Raw genomic sequence first — 23,717 nt, 5'->3', positions numbered from 1 at the left:
AAAGCCTCTATAACCCTACTTAATGTACCAATTCTAGGACATGTGTACCCATTACTCTTTTCACCCTTTACTACTGTCTATCTCATGGACTAACCTAGATATTAATGTGCTGTGGGTGTAATCTAAATTTTTATTGTCATCAGCATCTTTTGACTTTGTATTTTCAGGTATCTTTAGATTATTCAATTGACTATTAAATCAGAAGAATAGCTAACTACTTTTTAAATACTTTTTTTTATAGTATTTTCTTTATTTTATTTTATTGCCTTCCGTTTTTTAAAATTCAGTTGCAGTTCCCGTACCATATTTGCTGAGCTGACAGCTAGATTTGATACAATATTGGTTGCCTTGTTTTAAGTAGCTTTTCTGATGACAACTAAAGACAAACTGTCATCTTCTCAGCATGTACCGGCAATAATAAAGTTGCCGTTTGTGTTCAGTTTTTGAGAAGCTAATTCAAAATTGACAACTAATATGGTGGTTGATCCTGTTTTCACTTTGTAAAAATAGTTGCCATAACTATGAACAGTAACAAGTGCAAAATTGCAATATCTCTCAAAATGAAAAAAAAAAAAAAAATTGTTAGTATAGATAGCTAGATACTGTACGAACGTGTCCTCCCTTACCCGTCTCTGTAACTTGACATGACAATGACAAATATTTGTAATATGTTTTTCACATACAAAGGACTCAAAGAACGGGGGCATTGTGGAGTAGGGAAGAATCTACAAACTTTATGCAGACGTGGCCCAGAATTGCAAGGCAACAGTGCTAACCACTGGGCCACTGAGCTGTCAAGATATCAATGTAACTTTTAACAAAAGCAAAATGAACTTCTGATAAACTAACACAAATGGATATGCTAGCAATCCTATTTGTGGCTATGTGTCACTCTGTGGAGGTGTGGGCGGTGGTGTGAATTACAGACTTTCAAGACTTTTCTTAGCATATTGAGATATATTGCATTGAATTAAATTAAGACATTTTGTTTGTTAACTAAACAAGGGATCATCATTTGCTTTGGTGAGTGATCTAATTCATAAGCTTTCAATAAATCTCTCCTCCCTGAACCTTATTCACATGGTAGTATTTTGGTCAGTATTTTCTACAAGAAATTGTATGCCAAAATCAGAAGAAGGGAGAAACTGTGGCATGGAAAGGTTTGCCTCTCATTACGTCTTGATTTCAGTTCTGGTTTTGGCATTCAAGCTGTGTAAAATACTGACCAAATTTTCCTATTCCTAGTAGTGGTACCGCAACGATATTCTACAGTATTGTGACTAAGACTGATTATACTATATACTATACTATACTGATTATACTATTCTAGGCATATATATATATATATATATATATATATATATATATCGGCACTCTGACACAGCACAAAGAGAGAGAGAGAGAGATCTATGCTGAGTGTCTTAAGAGCATTATTCATCAACTGAAAGACATATGTTGTATGTAACATTTCTACGTTTTTATATGCACTTTTTCATGTACTAATATTCATTGTTTTCAGGATCTATTTGCATTGGATGTTGAGCCATATCGATATAGTGGAGTTAACATGACTGGATTTCGAATATTAAACATAGAAAACAGCCAAGTACTCTCTATCATTGAAAAATGGTCTATGGAACGACTGCAAGCACCCCCTAAACCAGACTCAGGTTTATTGGATGGGTTTATGACGGTAGGATTCCTGAATTGATTTACATTTAGATAATTAATTCATTCAAAAGAACATATGCTTTATTTATTATAAGTATTTATGTGTGTATTTAAACCATACGTATAAACCATCATGTGCCCATGGATATTAATATAAATATACAGTATATCAAGTATGAAGTTACAATGTCAAGGATTATTAATAACTAACTAACTAGTACAACATTTAATCCATATGTATAAATCATCATGAGCTCCCTACCGGTGCAAGTTAAAATGTCGAAAAGTGATGTCTCTTCAGCCTATACCCACAGCATTATCTGCTCCCTCTCCTATATTCCTACAGTCACAGCAGAGTTTCTCATGTTAATACCAATGTTCACACCAGTTCCCCAAGAGTAGTTGATATAGTGCCACACCAAATGTTAACTTTGCAGGTTACAACTATCTTTACCATCATTATTTCCAACAATCATATAAAGCAGAGTTAACCTGAAGATCTGGGATTGGTGAAACTGCTGCATATCTTATTACAGGATAAGAAACAAAATGTTTTTCCATTGACTTTTCATTGTTTTTTGTTGTCTAACGTTCCAAGATATCATCTTGTGCCACTTTAACCAATGTCAAAGTCTGGGCTATCTCTGTTACATCTGTATGTCTATAAAATTTCTCATCTTATCTGTTCTCTGAATTTATTTAATAGTCACAACAAAACCTCCATTCTTTTTTCAGGAGCAATATTAGAATTTTCCCTTCATTAATAGTCACAGCAGTGCTCCCTTTCTATACTTGCCATAGGATACCCTTACCTTTACCAGAACTCACAGCAGTGCTCCCTTCCTATGCTTGCCATAAGATACCCTTACCTTTACCAGAACTCACAGCAGTGCTCCCTTCCTATACTTGTCATAGGAGACCCATATCTTTATCAGAACTCACAGCAGTGCTCCCTTCCTATACTTGCCATCGTAGACCCTTACCTTTACCAGAACTCACAGTAGTGTCTCCATTTTCCTTCCTATATCCCTAATACTAATTTCCTATATTACTCATAGAACTTCTTATACTTTTTCCTTTGATCATTGAGCTCAGATCCAGTATGTCTTCCTCCCTGGATGGAAAAATTCATGTAAACGGTTATGTAAAACACTCTACTATACTCCTGTATCATTGTCTGCTGTTATATACTGAGGAAGAAGAACACAGTGCTCTTGATCACAGTCTGTGATCACATCTTTTTTTGTGCTATTAATGTTATCTTGAAAAATAAATCATTGCGGGGTATTATTATTTTTTTTTTACTATTGTTGATAAGGTGTCCAGTATATTTGCTACCTGACCACTATCAATATGGTAAATATATTTCTTTGTGGTGTACACAGAAGGCCTCATAATCTCATGTTGTACATTGGATTCTGGTTGACTTCTCATCTCTAATAAGCTTGTAGAGACTGGTTACTATAATGCTTTCCCATAACTACTATTAAAATAGTTCCATGTTTGGAACATTGCTGTACACTTCAGTTCCAAAATGTTTTCCTATATTCTCCTTAATACAGTTCTGAGACTTTCTAATATGCTTTAAGATTTAATTCCAGCTTAAATTTATACTGTCTGCTTGCTGATAGTACTCGGATGTATTCTATTTTATATTTTGAGCCTTAAAACCTTTCCTGATCAAGTCTTACCTTTTTAAGCAATGTATCAGTGTAGACAGTTTTAGCTTACATCTTGCACAAACCTCTGTTCCATATCCCTGTATCCAAGGGCACGTTTTTAATTTAAAAAGTGCAGTAATTTTTTGATAAATGAGTGTACCTGAGGATCAACAACTTTTTTAAGAAACATATATCTTTAAAAAAATTGGTCTAGGAACTTTATATATGGAAACAGTGTGCATTTTAATAGGAATAAAATGGCACATAAGTCTGCACACAGTGAAACGGAGCCAGGTATACAGATATATATATATATATATATATATATATATATATATATATATATATATATATAAATATATATATATATATATAGTAGTGATGTAATTTTGTAAAAGACTTGTGTAACTTCAAATTTTAACAACACATCTTTTAAATGGATACATTGTGCTTCATATCAGTGGTATACTTTGGTCGATATTTTTTATGTTTATTTCAGAAAAAATAGGAAATTTGAAGACATTTTGTAAATTGGGGTTGTGGCAAAGACAAAAAGGCATACTCATACAGTGATATCTATCAATGACCTCAGAATTTGCTTGGAGAGACCAGTAAGGTCATTCACAGAAGTCAATGGTTTCTTACCGGTGACTGCTGAGGCAACTGGTTAATCTCCGCAGGCCCTTTAAGCCTTTCACAGAAATTAAGTCAAAGTGAAATTTAGAAATGGAAAAAAATATAACAGTGATCCAGTGTGGTAAAAATACATTTATTTCTTGATTTTAACATCCAGATTATCATGACAGATTAAAAAAAAAATCCATATACATAATACAAAAGTACATAAGTTGAGCCCCTATGATGCATTTCGGACTGTAGTACCCTCAGTCCTTACTTATAGTACTATATAGGAGATACAGAATGATCGCCAATTAATATAGAACGTATTCCACCCTGCACATGAGTTGAAAAACCACACCACTTAAATCAATGAAATGAAAATATCCACAATACGTTACAAAACCAATACAATGTTACCGTCTTATCTCAAATGTATACACACAGTCTGATTTACCCATGTATAAAACACAGACCTAATAGCAATGTGTTAAAACCAATCATATGTTTAACCCCTTAGGAGCATGAGTATCCAGAGTTAGTATCCAAGAGTCTTCTCCAAAAAGTAATTGTCTACACCCCTTTTAGGGTATGGGACCTTATCTTTCCAACATACCTGCATAGTATTAATTGCCTGTGTATGGTGATCCTTAAAGTGTTTTGAAGCCCAGACACATTTTGACATTAAATGTAGAGTTGACTGCAGACCCCACAATGTGTTTTTCAACATGTACCTTCTATAACAGGCGCAACCGATGTATTGGAATATGCAGGAAATGCAGTCAGCAACATAAACGACATATTTGCAATCCAACGGGAAAATCTTAATGGGAAAGGTCCTATCTGTAACCATAGATGTGAAAGTAATCATTTTATTCATCAAATGGTACAGTCCAGAGTGTGACTTATCACGTCCTACATTGTTTTATAGCCTAAACAATTCTGACATGGTGATTTTGATGAAAACTTATTTGGAGCAATCATGCCCCTAGTCAGACATCTTTTTAACACAAAAGTGCATCCCTCATTCTATTTCTCATGTAAAATCGGACCATAATGTAATAGGGGCATATTATAATTTGTTTATTCTGAGTGCTGAAATTAGTACTGAATGTAACATTGAATTTACTCATACTACTGATGTCAAATTTGGAACCTCTATCTCTAACAAAGTGGCCTATCGGCTTAATATCTACAATATTCCTTGTCCTATGTATCAGGCTAATCTATATCCCTTATGTTTTAAGGGATTGGTTATAGTCACACATTGTTCTTTGTAAGGGATGAAAGTTGTCCGCATGAAGGAAAGGCTTGTAGTTCAATTTACTGTGAACAATGGCCAAGAAAGATATCTAAAAATGAAATCTCTATTTGTTGGTATGCAAATGTAAAATACAAATTAAACCCATTTCAATTAATAAAGTTGAGGAACATTTGAATTTGTGTGATGGGTCCCCACCAAATCAATAGACAATCGGCGTGTATATATCTACCATACCAGCTGATATAATTAAAAAAAATATCAATTAAATTCAAATATTTCTCTTACAATGAGGCTATATACAAATGAAGAAAATGTCACCACCACAGGTGAGCCTTGTATCTGTAGGTAATAAACAGAGTTGAACATGAAACAATTGTGCATGAGTGGAAAGCGTAATATCACCACATTGTATCTTTGTAAATCATCAGAATAATTACTATACTTGTTCAAGTGGAACGGCACTGCCTCATATGTTAAATCATGTGAAATACATGTATACAAGGTACTGATGTCAAATGTTAGCCAAGTATATACTGAGGACCAATGTGGTTTATTCATAACTTTTAATACCTCTTTGGAAGCCTTGATAAGGTTTGATACACTTTGGACCAGTATTTATAACAATCCGTCAACCAATGAATCCAGTTTTTCAAATAGGCTATTCATCTTAGATATTATGGGTCTCAAGGAAGGAGGGAACAGTCCTTTATGCGTTTGCAGAAAGGCATAAAATATTGCTGTGATAGGAAACTCAAGTATCAAATACTCCTCACATTTATAATTAAAAATGGTCAGTGTCACACCAGGATGTACCACATCTTTAAATGAAGATTTGAATTAATCTGTGGGGTCATGGTCCAATAAATGATTTACAGTATTATCCTTTAACATCTTACTAACTTCCCTTTGATATAGCATTTTATCTAATATGACCACTTGATCACCTTTGTACGAGGTTATGACTATTATACTTCTATTACACATTAGAGTCTCTAGAGCACATTTCTCTTTGTAGCTGAGATTACTCCCAGATACGTCTGACATGCATGATTCCGATAATTCCCGCAATTCACGTTCGACTACATTTTGAAATTCACAGCTTCAGGTGGTGCAAACCTCCAATGGAAAGTGGATCAGGAGTCAATAGAATGCTGTGAATAGATGAGTATGTCTTGTTTTTTACACCCATACAGGCCAGGTTCCTTGGAAACATTGTGTAAACAATATAAGGAATAATTTCACATAGTTAGTAATCAAACTAATTTTTCTAAAGCAATGTATTTAGGAAAACTCTTGAATTTACATAAGATGGCAGTTTAAATATGATCCTTTAGATCTAAATACCCATTTAAATATTTTTGCAAATATAAATATAAATACAAAGTTTTAAAGTTTTTTCTGTAACGATTAGAGATGAGCGAGTAGGTGTTTGATCGAATACTACGGTATTCAAAATACTCGTACTCGATTGAACACTACTAGCTGTTCGAAGTTTAAGGTTCGATGCAGAACCAGCGTTGATTGGCAGAATGCTACATTCTGCCAATCAACGCTCGTTCTTCTCTTACCTTTAGAAGTGTTCTCCGTGCAGCGTCCTCGCTGTGTCTTCCGGCTGGAATTCACTCTACCTAGGCATCTGGCCTAGGCAGAGCCGACTGCGCATGCGCGGGCATGCCCTCGTATGCGCAGTCGGCTCTTCTCAGGCGTCGGGCCGGGCAGAGCTGACCGCGCATGGGCAGTTGGCTCTGCCTAGGCCCCAATGCCTAGGCAGAGGGAATTCCAGCTGGAAGACGCCGCGGGGGCGCTGCGCTGGGAGAAGACTTCAAAGAGAATCCAGCCCGGCCGTCACTTGTGGACTTGGTAAGTATAATGTTATCGAATTTTGCGTACCCCTGAAACGAGCATTTCCCCCCATAGACTATAATGGGGTTCGAAATCCGTACGAACAGTCGAACAGTGTGCAGCTGTTCGAATCGGATTTTGAACCTCGGACATTTTAGTGTTCACTCATCTCTAGTAATGATCTTAGTCTTGACAGTCTATTTTCCTGATCAGTTGCCCATAGATAGAATCATGTAGACACGTTATCAGGCAGTGACACTACCTGTATGAGACGAAAACCCAACTAGAACAAGGAAATAATAGCTGGGTTTCAAAGTTCCTGCATCTTTGGTCGTATCCTTTGGAAACTGATCAAGACAACAGACTGTTACCACTACAATGGTTTGAGATAGTCTTTAAAACTCTTAAAAATTTTGGTTTATATTTGCAAAAATGTTTAACTTTTACTTGTCACAATTTTAAACATGGTTAGGTTCACGGGAATACCTCTTTAATATTTCTGAACTTTTCCAAATTTTTATATTTTTGAATCAGCATTAAGGGTTACAATATATACTATTTTTGAAAACTTCACATCTAACCACACAAAAGGCACTTTAGTATTTTGAAAGTAGTGTGACAAAGTATGCTGCTTTGGTATAATACTACTGGTATAATATTTTAATACATTTATAATGGCAGAATGTTGAGGGCATTTTTAGGGCATATTTATATCTTTACACAAGGGAAATAAAGCTTGTGCCATCTTACTATAAAAGACATATTTCTTGTTTTAGATCTTACTAAATCCATACGTTTTACCATGTATCTAAGGTTGGTCAATTATACCAACATACATTGTATGACTCAATGTGTTCTAACTAGATTAGTTATGCAAAAACTGTAAATTAAAAATAAATTATATTATCTGAAAGTTTTAAACACAAGACTCTTTTGAAAATATTCCTGTGTGGGGAGTAATATTACTGAATAAGTTACTGACACCTCCACAGTCCACAGTGTTTTCTGTATTAACAGCAGGTCAAACTCACAATGTAAATCTACTACATCTTCTATTAGACTCTTTGTTCTTCTCATACCCTTCCAGACACCTACCCTTTTAGGCGAGCTGGATGCGCTCTCCGTCTCGCAGTCTCTCTTTCTGCAGAAAACAATGGTGACCAATTTGTGACTGAATGCCATTTTCTATGGCTAGCATATATACTAAAGTTTAGCATATGCTGTTTTTTTATTATTATTAAATGAAGCAAGAATAATCCTAAACGACTTAAAAATATGCATATTCTAGCATTTATTTTTTTTTTGTAATTTTTCCTCCTAGAAAAATATAGGAAGCTCAGCAAAGACTTAGCATCTGAGAAAAATACCTATTATTGCCATTGGTACACACTCATTTGTCATTATATAGCTCCACAGTGCTTACACATTATGCCTTTACTTTAGCTGAAGAAATAAATAGAAAAAGGGAATTGGATTCATGGATGGGCTCACAAGGATCAGTTAACTCATTTAATTGGTCCCTAAAGCAGCAGTCAGAGTTTAAACATTTATCAAGACAACACTGAACTATTGCTCTGCTTTTTAAAATGTGTATGTGCAGGTTGATGATACAAACGAGTGACCGAGATAATTGGTATAATTTCAAACCGCACTGTCAACCGTCTTTTTTCCCCTTTGTAATTGCATGTAATATTGGTTCTTAGTGTTGTTTAGCTATCAACATGAGATTAAAGGTTGTATTTGTGATGACACAGAATACTTTTTTTTAATCTACAAATTAACTTTAATAGCTTTTGTCAATAGAAAATGTAGAGATTCAGGATAGATGCTTAATCATATTTTATAACAATCAATATAATACAGGTTTTAGGTTATTTGATTAAATTCAACTGTTCATTGAAATGAAAATGCTTTATTTTTAACTAAATCATTTTAATTTCTTACAAATATGTTTCAATTCCCTTTTATTGTTTAGATTGTTTTATGATTTTGTTACAATTGAATGCTTTCCGATACCACCTACACTGATAGTCTGTCTATCTATCTATCTATCTATCTATCTATCTATCTATCTATCTATCTATCTATCTATCTATCTGAAAGGCCAAACAAAGACAGCATCAGCAGTAGTATACTACTTTGCCAGTTCTTTACCTAAGACTTTTTAAACATAAATCATGATACTGTCATTTTTTACTTAGACCTGAATGCAGACTGTTCCACTCATCCTGTAATGGAGCAATGGGCATTAAAGGGGCTCTATCATTGGGAAAACTCATTTCTAACCAAGCATATATTTGCATAGCCTTTAGAAAGGGTATCCCACACATACTTTTTGTTTGTTAATCCTCCCAGCCATTTTTGAATTAGCCTACATTTAATGATATGTTATTTAGTCAGTGCGGAGCACAGGAAGTTCACTGAGCAGAGTGTGCTGTGTGTATAGCACAGACTGCTGCTGCTGATGACTCATCAGCCTCCCTGCTCTAACCTCCCCCTGTTTACACACAGCACACAGCGCTCACTGAACGTCCTTTGCTTGCTGCTGGCTAATTAGCATATCAATAAAAGTGTGCTCTTTCGAAAATGACTGGGAAGATTAACAAACAAAAGGTATGTGGGGAATAGGCTACGCAAATACATACTTAGTTAAAAATGAGTTTTCCCAATTATAGAATTTCTCTAAATAATGCTAATGTGAACCTAGCCTTACTTATTGTACTCGTTTGTTGTTACCTTCCTACCCAGAATCGACAAATTTCATGCTTGAATTTCCTGAGCATGTGCAGTATGTTACATGCACCAGGAGAGGAGATAAGTCTACCCAACATGCCTAGTCCTTTATTCCTCTTGCCTATCTTCATCTTTGTATTATATTGTATATTGTATTATGCTTAGCCAGCATATCCCATCCTTGTTCCAGTGTCAGGGGATAGATAAGCTCTTTTATATTAATATATTACCTTGAATGAACACACAATCAAAACTTTGTATTGGTAAAAATGTTGATATTTTCTAATTTTCACTTTATTAATAATAGTCATAAACTATATTTGTTATGTTAAAAACAATTGGATATTCTGAATCAATTAATAACATTAACAAGCAAAAGATATGTTGTAAACGAAATATGCGTGCTAAAAACAATCTTTAATATTGTTATCAGGCTTTGGCAAAAATACTTACTGAGGCATAAAAAGTTAGATTCTAATGTGAAGTTATAAAATAAAGTATTTAGGCCATGAATTTTGCAGCAGAAATGTACTCTGCTTTCAAGCCTCATCCTCTTATATACCTATTAATCTTCGAAGCTGTAGTGTGCCTCAAGTCAAAGCTTTGTATGCATAATTAGTATGACCTAACAAGTGCTACAGATTCATTAGCATAAAGTTTTCCTTACTAATTGCTTTTTGCCATCATTTGATTTAGTTATCTGCTTTCATCATATGTGGATTAGGGTACAGTTGTTCTATTTTAAGCAATAATCCTATACTTTGATGTTCCCATTAGAGCAAGGTGCAATTAAACATTACTTTTCATGCCTAGATTCTCTAAAGCATAAATTGGAGCTTCAAAATCCTTTTATGATATTGAAGTCAATATAAGTAAAATATACAATACTATAGCTAAATGAGAGATATACATAACTACTATATATGTGGAATGTTAGCACCCTATATTTTTGTCAGTGCTGCTTTGTTATTCCTTTATATTCCTTTGTAGTACATAAGAACAAAAATATAAGATAATGACACATGAACAGCATTTAACCCCTCCCAACATCAAAGGATGTCATCTCAGAAACACAGCAGACTCCATAACCACTGAGTCTCCACTGTTTTATACAGAGTCTCCACTGATTCTTGGGCATTAACCCCTTCCCGCCGATGGCATTTTTTGATTTTCGTTTTTCGTTTTTGACTCCCCTCCTTCTAAACCCCATAACTTTTTTATTTCTCCGCTCCCAGAGCCATATGAGGTCTTAATTTTTACGGGACAAATTTTTCTTCATGATGCCACCATTAATTATTCTATATAATGTACTGGGAAGCTGGAAAAAAATTCAGAATCGGGTGGATTTGAAGAAAAAATGCATTTCTGTGACTTTCTTACAGGCTTTGGTTTTACGGAGTTCACTGTGCAGCCAAAATGACATGTCCCCTATATTCTGTGTTTCGGTACGGTTCCAGGGATACCAAATTTATATGGTTTTATTTACATTTTGACCCTTAAAAAAAATTCCAAAACTGTGTTAAAAATTTTTTTTCTAAAAGTCGCCATATTCCGACGGCCTTAACTTTTTTATACGTAAGTGTACCGGGATGCATAGGGCGTCTTTTTTTGCGGGGCCGGGTGTACTTTTTAGTTCTACCATTTTCGGGAAATGTTATTGCTTTGATCACTTTTTATTCAAATTTGTATCAGAATCAAAACAGTGAAAAAACGGCGGTTTGGCACTTTCGACTATTTTTCCCGCTACGGCGTTTACCGAACAGGAAAAATATTTTTATGCTGGCGATTTTGGACGCGGGGATAGCTAACATGTATATGTTTCACAGTTTTTAACTACTTTTATATGTGTTCTAGGGAAAGGGGGGTGATTTGAACTTTTAATACTTTTTATATATTTTTTATTTTTTTTACTTTTTATTTTTTATTTTTTTTGCATTTATTAGACCCCCTAGGGGTGTTGAACCCCAGGGGGTCTGATCGCTAATGCAATGCATTACAATGCTAATGCATTGCAATGCATTGCAAAAAATCATCCTTTCTTTTGCAGGCTGCATAGACCAGCCTGCAAAAGAGAGGATTTGCAGACAAGCCTGGGAGCCTAATACAGGCTCTCGGCTGTCATGGCAACGGGACGTCAGCCCTGGAGCATGCTCCAGGAGCCGGCGATCCCGGGCAAAATGGCGGCGCCCATGCGCCACCGGGAAAATGGCGCCTCCGGCGCCTTTGACTGCGGCGCCGGAGGGGTTAATGCCTCTGATCAGTCCGGGGACCAATCGGAGGCATGAGAGCCGGTTGTCTACTGCTTAAAGCAGTAGACACCCGGTGGCTATGGCGGCCGCCCGGCTCCCGGGCGGTCGCCATAGTTACAGACCCGACATGCGCCGTACTATTACGGCGCATGTCGGGAAGGGGTTAACCTCATATGTATCCACCAATTTTTTGTTCCTCCCCTTTTTGTTGCTTCCCCCATCTGTCCATTCAGTTTCATTTTCTAGGATGTCTCCTACATAGAAGTCATCTTATATCCATAACAATGGGGTTGAGCAATCGGGATTGGAAAAGATCAAATTCTGATCGGCGTTGGAGTAAATTTCACGATCGCGATCGGCGTTCCGATCCCGATCTTCTCCAGCGGGATTGAGGTCGGAGGTTATCTCAAGATCGGCTCAACCATAAAAGTGACTTTTCCCATAGAGAAGCATTGTCTAGGGATAAGCAATCAGGATCGGAAAAGATCGGATTCCGATCGGCGATCGAGCAGAGTTCATGATCACGATCGGGATCGGCTGGAAAATGATATGAAATTGGATTTTAAAATCGATCCTGAAATCTAAAGATTGGCTCAACCCTACAATAGATACATAGACATGTTATCATGGACTGCAATACAGTTTTATTGCAGTCTATGGTAAGAACTATCTAATGATCACAGGTTCATGCCCCTAGAGTGGCTACTGAAAAAATTTAAGATTTAAAAATATTTTAAAAATTAATAAAATGATATAAATATTCAAATCACCCCTATATTACAATTTAAGAACTTAGAAATATAAGCAAATTAAGCATCCCCACATCCAAAAATGCCCAAACTCTAAAAAATATAAAAATATTTGTCTCATTCTTTACCATAGCTGAAAAAAATCAAACAAGCTAAATAGCTGGGGTTTTTTTTCAGTTTTTAGCACCAAAATGAATAAAAATGTATTATTTATTTATTTTTCTTGTCAGAAAAATATTGGAATTATAGATCATCAGTCACTGTCCCACATATCAGTTGAATTCAAACATATGATTCCATACTGCTCTCACAAAAAGTTTAAATTACGCTGGGTTCAAACCAGCGTCTGGACTCCGTTATCAGGTTTCCGTCTTCTGCATGCAGAAGATGGAAACTTGTCATGCCGAGTCCGGTCATGAGCGCCGGTGAGCATTTTATGCTCTCCACGGCGAAACCATTTTTTTTTTTTACAGTGGACACAGAGTACTGCATGCCCTACTTTGTGTCCGGTTTAAAAAAAAAACAGTTTTGCCGCAGAGAGCATAAAACGCTCACCGGCGATCAGGGCCGGACACTTTTCAAACCCATTCAAATGAATGGGTTTGAAAACTGACTGCAGGTTTCCATCCTTCTCTGTTTTGTGCAGGAAACAGAAACCTGCAGAACGGAGTCCTGGGCGCAGATGTGAATGAGCCCTAAATGAGAACTATATCTTGTGCTACAAAAATATTCCTTACACACCTACATACACAGAAACATAAAAAATTAAAGATGCCACATCATTGCAACTGAAATAAGTTTTTGCATTTTTCAAAGATTTGGATTTTTGTAAAGGTAGTAAAACATAACAAAAACAATGTAAATTTGGTATCGCTGTGATTCCTACTGACCCAAAAAATATAAGAAACATCAATTTTATGCATAGGAAATGCTGTAAAAATAAAACCCCTAAGAAAATGGTGTAAATGCAGTTTTTTCTATATTTCCACCCTACTCTGACTTTTTCCAGATTCCCAGTGAATTATGTTGTGCCCTGAAAAGAATAAGTACTTATATATCTCTGTGAATGGAAAAAAAAATGGGAAAATAAAAAGCTATGGCTTTTGGAAGGCAGAGAATAAAAAATCAAGGTGAGGGGGTTAAAACCTATCCATATGATTGGTGATAAAAGTATGACAGCTGGAAATGTAATTTATGGGACCCCCAATGAAAATTTTAAAGGGGTGTCCTTGACTCCCTTATATAAGTAAAGCAATGAAATTTACTTGGATGGGCTTTGGGCTATCTCAATCAGTCCTATAGAAATAATTGGAGTGGTGGTCACATTTGTATATTATAAAAAACAAATGCAGTCAGCACTCCAGACTACTTAAAAATCAAAATGTAGGACCCTTTTTTCTTTATATTTTTCATATATATATATATATATATATATATATATATATATATATATATATATTACATAATAATTATAATCTGTTTTATATTATATTTTAACATTTTGCTAAATATGAACATTTTAAGATTTATATATATTTTATAGATATATATTTTTATATGAATGATAGATTTTTATATTCTTCTGCTGAACTATTATTTTCCTTCATTGAGCCCTGCCGGAACAAATGTTATCCAAAGTCATCAAAATTGCCAATTATGACTTTGATAGATAGACACTGCTATATGTAAATGATCAGTGACCCATTTTTAACAATTTCCCAAGAATGTATTTTTATACTCATATTTAAGTATATGTTAATGACATGGTCAGTAGGTTGTTGGCTTAAAACTGTAATGTATAAAATATATTAAATTTTGCATATGGTACAAGTTATTTTACATTCTCACAATGTAAGGCCCATGCAAGCTTAATTTTAATTTAACAGAGAAAGGCTGTTTCTCATTAGACCATAACATGCTATTAGGAAGTAAGCTTTATGCATCATAATCATGAGAGACTGCTTGAGAGTACTTTATTACTAATTTATTCATGACTTACAAAATTCTTCATAATGCAGTACTGAACTCAGGAACTTTTGAATAAAGATTTTCTTTCAAGATTGGACCAATCAAGATGCCATTAATAACAGTGCAAAGGTTAATAAATGGGATGGAAGTTATCAAACATAAATCCCATGAACACATCTACTAGTAACATATACTGTAAAGGTCAATAGTATTTATTTTATGATTGTAGCACAATTACGGTCTGACATATTTTACTCTATTGAGAATGATGAATTATTCTTTGGGTTCGTGGGCCATTTAACTATGGAAACTAAAAAATAAAACTAATTAATGTAGTATAAATACAAAATTGTGTACGGTGTTTGGTCATCTACCCCACCATACAAGTCAATTCAGTCACAAAGCAATCAAAATGACAAGTGTAATTACAGTCCAAGGAGATGCATCATTAATATGAATAACTATATAAAAATGGCAAGCACATTAATGGATTCCTAATGTAAGTTTGCTGGATTACCCATCACAGCCATTTACAGCTGGCTAATATTGCCAGAATGTCAGAAAAATGGGGCTAAGCATAGGGAAATAAATTATCTAGTCAAAAAAAATAAAATAATGTATATTGAGATTTTTTTATGAAATCCACACGATTTGTATATGTTACTAGAAATGAGCGAACAGTAAAATGTTCGATATTCGATATTCGTTTCGAGTAGCCCCACAATAATCGACTACTCGAATCAAATATCGAATCGTATTATACTCTATGGAGGAAAAATGCTCGTTTCAGGGGTAGGCAACATTCGATCAAATAGAACTTACCAAGTCCACGAGTGAGGGTCGGGCTGGATTCTCCGAGAAGTCTTCTCCATGCAGCGTCCCCGCGGCATCTTCCGGCTCTGAATTCACTCTGCCAGGCATCGGGCCTGGGCAGAGCCGACTGCGCATGCCCGCACTACAAGAAAATGGCCGCTTACAGTCAAAGCGGCCATTTTCTTGTAGCGCAGGCATGCGCAGTCGGCTCTGCCCAGGCCCGATGACTGGCAGAGTGAATTCAGAGCCGGAAGATGCCACAGGGACACTGCGTGGAGAAGACTTCTAAAGGTAGGAGAAGAACCAGTGTTGATTGGCCGTCTGTATATAATTCGGCCAATCAACGCTGGTTCTGCATCGAATTTTTCCATTCGAATAGCGAGTAGTATTCGATCGAGTATGAGTATTTCGAATACCATAGTATTCGATTGAATACCTACTCGATCAAATACTACTCGCTCATCTCTATTTGTTACCATAATCATCTCTCATTCACTAAAAGGACTTTGTCAGTTTAGAAGTTATATTATTCAAAGATATTTTACACATTTAATTGAAATAGAAAAACAGAACACTTACACATACAGACACTCAAACCGTGAAAGTAACCTATGTCTGCAGTGTAGAAAATTGAAAATTATTGAAAATACTGTGAGTACTGGACTACCACTGTATAGAGCTGTGTGAAAAGGGAAGATGAGGAAACAAACAAGAAAAGAAAAATTGGGGAAGGAAGAATTGGGGTATAAATATTGCTCTAATGAGAAGTCATATAATACTCTATGTAATGTTCAAGGGTCATGAGAGAGCAATATGCACAAGCTATATGCAAATGGTACCTAATAAACAGTTTATAAGTTCACATCTAAAGAAGAGGGATGTAGCATGTAGATGGTTCACGGAAATATTGGTGTCATATATTCCTGCATCAGTGTTTGTAAGAGGCATAGGGGAAAGCAAGAATGATCCCCAGAGAATATTTTATCTGGAGGTTTCTTTGGTTTAATGACTTTAAAATAATTGGGGCCAAGGACATCAGCTCTGAGTTGGCACCATGAGTCTCACACCTTATGGAAATTTGTTGGACAGAATCTGTAGATATATAGTAATTTTTGCATATGGAATTATGGTTTTGCTCAATCTCTTTCATATAGAGCATTTTGTCTATCCATAGAAGGGCTATTGTTTTCGGAGCCATAAATAGTTGGGCTTAGCAGAAACTTCACGCACATATACATTCATCTCTCCAACAGTCAGAAGCAAATACACTTCAAAAAGTGAATGTGTTCATAGAGCAAAGACAAAGTACCATTAAAGTGAAAGATTTAATACCCAAAGGGTTCAGTGTTATATCTAAAAAAATAAAACAGATGACAATCAAACAGACCTAAAAAAACAAAAGGAGAAAATATGAAAGGTGCCTTCACTCTTCTTACTCTTTGAGGTGGGGGATAACAACTCATCTTTATCTGGAAAATATTAACGTTATATCTTTGCTTTGTAGAGCTGGGTCTCTGCTGGCATCTGAGATTAACCCTAATTCCTTCTCTCTGTCTGCTTCATCAAGTGGTTGCATAACAATAAAAACAGACATCTGGTCCTGCACAAGCTGGAAAGATCATCTAACCTCTGGACTCCCCCACCTTTGTATACACACATACCACTGAGGTAGATTGATAACACGTACACAAACAAAATCTTAATGGGATGTTAGTATGGTGAGATCACTATTCAACAGCTATGAGTTCTAAGAGACATAGGCCTGGGGTACATGGGATATGGTGATCTACCACTGCACACAGGATGTCAGTCACTTCCCTCAAAAAAAATGTTGTATGTATCATGTGGAAGAAAGCTGCAGGGGAGTAGTAACACTGAGTACACCATTTTATGTAGATGTATGAGGGTTAAATAGCTGTTAGGGAATTCTAGTAAATCTATAATAACGTCATCATCAAGAGATGGGGTTAAGATTTTTTTTTAAAAAATAAATTGTTATATATATATATATATATATATATATATATATATATATATATATATATTTTGGGGGGGAGGGGGCATAAACTGATAATTTTGTCAAACTAATGTATTTTACTTCTTCTGACCAGGGATAGAGCATGCTAAATTTCAACATTAAAAGAAATCTGTCAGGGCAATTTAGTACACTAAACATGCCCTTATGGACCCAGGGTTTAGTGTCCCAAATCACCCTGTAATAAAGGCAGTGGAATGCACCTCAACTTCAGTGTATATGTCCCATACCTCTGGTGCTTGCACAGGGAAGCCAGGGTGTATGCCCTCGACTTCTTTGATGAACTATACAAGGATAGGAGAACCAGAAATGAGTCATCACGAGGTAAGTATAAATGTTTATTTTTTTTAATTGTGGGCATAGATGGTTTTACAATATGGGACACTAAACCCTTTGTCCATAAGGACCTGTGGGTGGGTTAGCATTCGAAATCGACCTGATAGGTTCTCTTTAACTAATTGACATTGTCCACTAAACAATATACAAAAGGACCATCACCCTTAGATTAAAATCCAATATTTATTGAACTCCACAAACTAAAAACCCACTGGCTTCAGAGTATAATACTTTTTTGAGGCTTATCCTCTTAGAAATTTTCTGAATGATTTGCTTGTAGACCTTCTAATGGGTATATGTTATTTTATCAGTTGCTTTTTTGGCATGTGGTCTGCCTCCTTTTCCAAATTCAAGAAAACATATATGATCAACTGATTGATCAAAGTAACTATCTTCTGTGTATGGACACAATAGTGCAATTCACAAAATTCAGATGTAAGGAATATTCTCTAAAAGTCTTTTCCTAGATTTGACAGTTTTGCTGGGTAATTTTTCAAGAGACTGAATCTCATTGTCATTTTTTTTTAACATACCGTATATACTCGAGTATAAGCCGACCCGAATATAAGCCGACCCCCCTAATTTTACCACAAAAAACTGGGAAAACTTATTGACTCGAGTATAAGCCTAGGGGGAAAATGCAGCAGCTGCTGGAAAATTTAAAAAATTAAAATGGCCGAGTTCTTGGGCGCAGTAGATGCTGGGGAAGGGGAGGGGGTGTTGTGGTTGTCTGTCTGCCCCTTCCCTGAGCTTGATGACTGGGTTTTTTACCCCCAGTTGGAATTCAGCCTGGCTGAATATAGGGTATCTGCAGTGCTCCTATTAACCCCTTCCCGACGGAATAGGAGCACTGCAGACCCCCTATATTCAGTAGACCGGGCACTTTCAGACACAGGGATACCTAATGTGTATGTGTGGTAAGAGAGCTGCAGTAGGAGATGCGGTAGTAGTGTGAGCGTAGGGTCCCAACCCAGTTAGATCATCAATAATGGAACGTCACACAATAGATTGTGCTTCAAAGTCATTCAGTGTTTTATTAAGTGCTTCGAGTAGAGCTTTAGGTAAAACGTTTTTCGGTGCATACAAGCACCTTCATCAGACTCTACATACAAAAAAAGGAAATACATACCAGTGAGAAAAAAAAATGCACATGATATACAATATATACAACATATGTACAATACAAGGCCCAGATGTAAAGAGGCAGGGAATACAATGGTAGATTTCCACATACTAATATAGTAGATCAGGACATATCAAAATATTGAGGAATGAAGACATAACTGAGTGACAGGTAGTGAGGTATACAGTGAACTATAGTAAGCAATAATTGACTTCATAGGAGAAAATGATACTGATGTTGGATTCTTTGATCCTGAGAACTGATTGTCCGATTAAGGTAAAATAAAGAGTAGTAAACAGACGTATAAGCAATACCTTAAACTGAGGGGTAGAGTAACATACACGGTTTTTCAACATATGACCCCTGGGACAACTTGGATTCTGTCAATAAACAAGGTAGCATGTCAAAAATATTGAATCATTGGTGGCAGAGGAGAAGCTATTAACCATATCAGTAGTTCAGGAAAAGAACCTAGAACTTAGTGGTGCGGATATGACAATATATTGCTTAGCATGATGCTCGTTGCATAGGTGACTTACCTCCGCTTGTTAGCCCGCAGGGTCCGCTGGAAACAATATAATTGGTGGTCAGTAGCAAGAAGATGGACGCGGCACAAAGAAAACAGCTGTAGCGCTGTGGGGAAGGGCGCGTACAGCGGGTGCCGGAGGTCCGGTATAAAATGGCCAGGCGGCCAATCAGATGAGTACCACGGCGCACGCTCAGAACGTGCGAGCGATGCGGCCGTGTTTACGGAGAGCCGCGCATGCCCAGTGCGTCGCAGTATTGAATAGCGATAGCCGGCACTGTGGCGCATGCGCGGAAGGGCAGAGCTCCGTGTAGAGCGTCAGACAGTGATAGTCTTACAAAGGATAAGATGGATTATGTATAGTGAGTGGCCCCTAGTGGCTGGAGGCTAAAATAACAGGTGATGAACCTTGCTACCGAATAGATAACCAACTGTGGAATATATGAAAAGAGAGAAGTAATTATAAATTAATAGGAGAGACAAAGTGAATAGAAATGAAGATTAAAGCAATAGAGTGCAGACAAAATGGAAAGAGTAAAGGGATAGTTTACATAAAAATGAAAATAAGAAAAATACAAATAGAAAAATAATAAATAAAAAATAATTAAAAAATAAAAATAATGGAAAAAAAAAAAATCAAAAAAATCATGAGAAAAATCAAAAAATACGAGATTGAAAAATAGTACTACTATGACCGGGATATGCCAATTAAAACAAAAGGATACTTTTGTGATTGCGGACCCTGGAGGGTGGATTGTTGCGGGGTGTCAACGAGCCTGTATGAAAGAGACAAGAACAACATAGTGAGACAAGTGAGAATATGCAGTAAACGGCCATAAAATTTGAATCAAATGAAAGCATAGAGATCATAGTCGCGGTTAAGCCCCTTAGGTTCCAATGTCTGTAACCTGTGGATCCAGAAGGCTTCCCTTCTTTTAAGTATGGTAATGCGATTACCGCCCCTTCTAGGAGCTTCCACATGCTCCAACACTTGAAAACGTAATTGTGAGATACTATGTTTCATATTCTCAAAATGGGCTGGGATCGGAAGCAACAGGTTTCGGCATCGGATGTTCGACTTATGTTGCTTGATGCGGTCCCGCACACGTTGGGTAGTCTCCCCCGAACATCCGGTGCCGAAACCTGTTGCTTCCGATCCCAGCCCATTTTGAGAATATGAAACATAGTATCTCACAATTACGTTTTCAAGTGTTGGAGCATGTGGAAGCTCCTAGAAGGGGCGGTAATCGCATTACCATACTTAAAAGAAGGGAAGCCTTCTGGATCCACAGGTTACAGACATTGGAACCTAAGGGGCTTAACCGCGACTATGATCTCTATGCTTTCATTTGATTCAAATTTTATGGCCGTTTACTGCATATTCTCACTTGTCTCACTATGTTGTTCTTGTCTCTTTCATACAGGCTCGTTGACACCCCGCAACAATCCACCCTCCAGGGTCCGCAATCACAAAAGTATCCTTTTGTTTTAATTGGCATATCCCGGTCATAGTAGTACTATTTTTCAATCTCGTATTTTTTGATTTTTCTCATGATTTTTTTGATTTTTTTTTTTTCCCATTATTTTTATTTTTTAATTATTTTTTATTTATTATTTTTCTATTTGTATTTTTCTTATTTTCATTTTTATGTAAACTATCCCTTTACTCTTTCCATTTTGTCTGCACTCTATTGCTTTAATCTTCATTTCTATTCACTTTGTCTCTCCTATTAATTTATAATTACTTCTCTCTTTTCATATATCCCACAGTTGGTTATCTATTCGGTAGCAAGGTTCATCACCTGTTATTTTAGCCTCCAGCCACTAGGGGCCACTCACTATACATAATCCATCTTATCCTTTGTAAGACTATCACTGTCTGACGCTCTACACGGAGCTCTGCCCTTCCGCGCATGCGCCACAGTGCCGGCTATCGCTATTCAATACTGCGACGCACTGGGCATGCGCGGCTCTCCGTAAACACGGCCGCATCGCTCGCACGTTCTGAGCGTGCGCCGTGGTACTCATCTGATTGGCCGCCTGGCCATTTTATACCGGACCTCCGGCACCCGCTGTACGCGCCCTTCCCCACAGCGCTACAGCTGTTTTCTTTGTGCCGCGTCCATCTTCTTGCTACTGACCACCAATTATATTGTTTCCAGCGGACCCTGCGGGCTAACAAGCGGAGGTAAGTCACCTATGCAACGAGCATCATGCTAAGCAATATATTGTCATATCCGCACCACTAAGTTCTAGGTTCTTTTTCTGAACTACTGATATGGTTAATAGCTTCTCCTCTGCCACCAATGATTCAATATTTTTGACATGCTACCTTGTTTATTGACAGAATCCAAGTTGTCCCAGGGGTCATATGTTGAAAAACCGTGTATATTACTCTACCCCTCAGTTTAAGGTATTGCTTATACGTCTGTTTACTACTCTTTATTTTACCTTAATCGGACAATCAGTTCTCAGGATCAAAGAATCCAACATCAGTATCATTTTCTCCTATGAAGTCAATTATTGCTTACTATAGTTCACTGTATACCTCACTACCTGTCACTCAGTTATGTCTTCATTCCTCAATATTTTGATATGTCCTGATCTACTATATTAGTATGTGGAAATCTACCATTGTATTCCCTGCCTCTTTACATCTGGGCCTTGTATTGTACATATGTTGTATATATTGTATATCATGTGCATTTTTTTTCTCACTGGTATGTATTTCCTTTTTTTGTATGTAGAGTCTGATGAAGGTGCTTGTATGCACCGAAAAACGTTTCACCTAAAGCTCTACTCGAAGCACTTAATAAAACACTGAATGACTTTGAAGCACAATCTATTGTGTGACGTTTCATTATTGATAATGTGTATGTGTGTCACAGTCATTTTCTACTTTGAGGGCAGGTTCACACTAGCGCCCAATCTCCGTTATGCATAACGGTTTCGCCATGGGCAGCAGAATACACTCACCAACAGACACTGAATGTCGGTTTCTGTCCTCTCCCGACAGAAAACGGAAACCTGCATAACTGAGATCAGGTGCTGGTGTGAACCCGCCTTTATATGAATTATAGGGAAAGGAGTGATTTAGAACTTTTATTTAATTTTTTACTATATATATTTTTTTAAAACTTTTTTTTTTTTTTTTTTTACAATTTTTTTAGCCCCCCCCCCCCCGGGGGGATTTGAACCTGCAGTCATTTGATTGCAAGTCCCATAGACGGCAATACAAGTGTATTGCCGTCTATGGGAGATTCTCTACATTACTATTACGGCTGATCATAGACCAGCCGTAATAGTAATAAAGCGATGACAGGCCTGGGAGCCTTCATTAGGCTCCCGGCTGTCGTCGGAACAGGTCGGCTACTGCGAGCTCGCTGCGCAGGAGCCGGCCTGCATCTTTAAAGGTATGGGGCAGGCCTAAGGGGGGAGGACATTTCCGGAGGGCACCTCCGCTGTAACGCTTACAGCGGAGATGCCAAAGCTTATGCCTACAATCAGAGATCGCAGGCATAAGCTTCAGCATCTCTGTTGTAAGCATTACAGCGGAGGTGCCGGTTTGTATGGCGACCGCTCTGCAGAGTGGCGCCATTACACTTACATACCCGGCATCCGAACCCGGCATCCAGACGGGGCGGGTGCCGGGGCCCAAAGCATCGCCGCGCTCCTGCTAGGAGCGCGGCGATGCTGTACATTAAGAGCTGCAGAAGTACTTACGGTACTTCTGCTAGCAGGCCAGGAAGCAGCCACACGCCGGTGCGGGCCTGAGCTTACGTGGCCACGTCACCCGGCGTGTGATGGAGCGGTGGGGGGGCGGGGTCTGCTATCCTGGCCTGCTAGCAGAAAATTACCGTAATGACCCGAATATAAGCCGAGGAGCACTTTTTCAGCACAAAAACTGTGCTGAAAAACTCGGCTTATACTCGAGTATATACGGTAATTCTAAATTAATAGTAGGTTTCTATTTAGGTCCTACATTTAAAATATAGAGCAGACAGTTCCTTCCTTCCCAAGAACCAGGCATTAGTTTTAAAGGACACTTTGTAATGCTTAATATCTACTATGGGCTCCCCTTTAGGTTATAGTACATCTGAATGCTGGGGACAATAAGAGAACATGCAGT

General features: G+C 37.2%; 1 protein-coding gene across 1 annotated transcript in view; it reads left to right on the top strand.

Moving 5' to 3' along the window:
* GRIK2 (glutamate ionotropic receptor kainate type subunit 2) overlaps positions 1 to 23,717 on the top strand; it is a 627,159-nt gene that overhangs the window by 318,841 nt on the left and 284,601 nt on the right. The window contains exon 7 of the mRNA XM_075268133.1: positions 1,520 to 1,693. Coding sequence (XP_075124234.1) covers positions 1,520 to 1,693 — 174 coding nt within the window. The remainder of the gene's footprint in view (positions 1 to 1,519; positions 1,694 to 23,717) is intronic.

Source organism: Leptodactylus fuscus, chromosome 3 (assembly GCF_031893055.1).
Source record: "Leptodactylus fuscus isolate aLepFus1 chromosome 3, aLepFus1.hap2, whole genome shotgun sequence".
Lineage (NCBI taxonomy): Eukaryota > Metazoa > Chordata > Amphibia > Anura > Leptodactylidae > Leptodactylus > Leptodactylus fuscus.
This window is presented reverse-complemented; position numbering and strand designations above follow the sequence as displayed.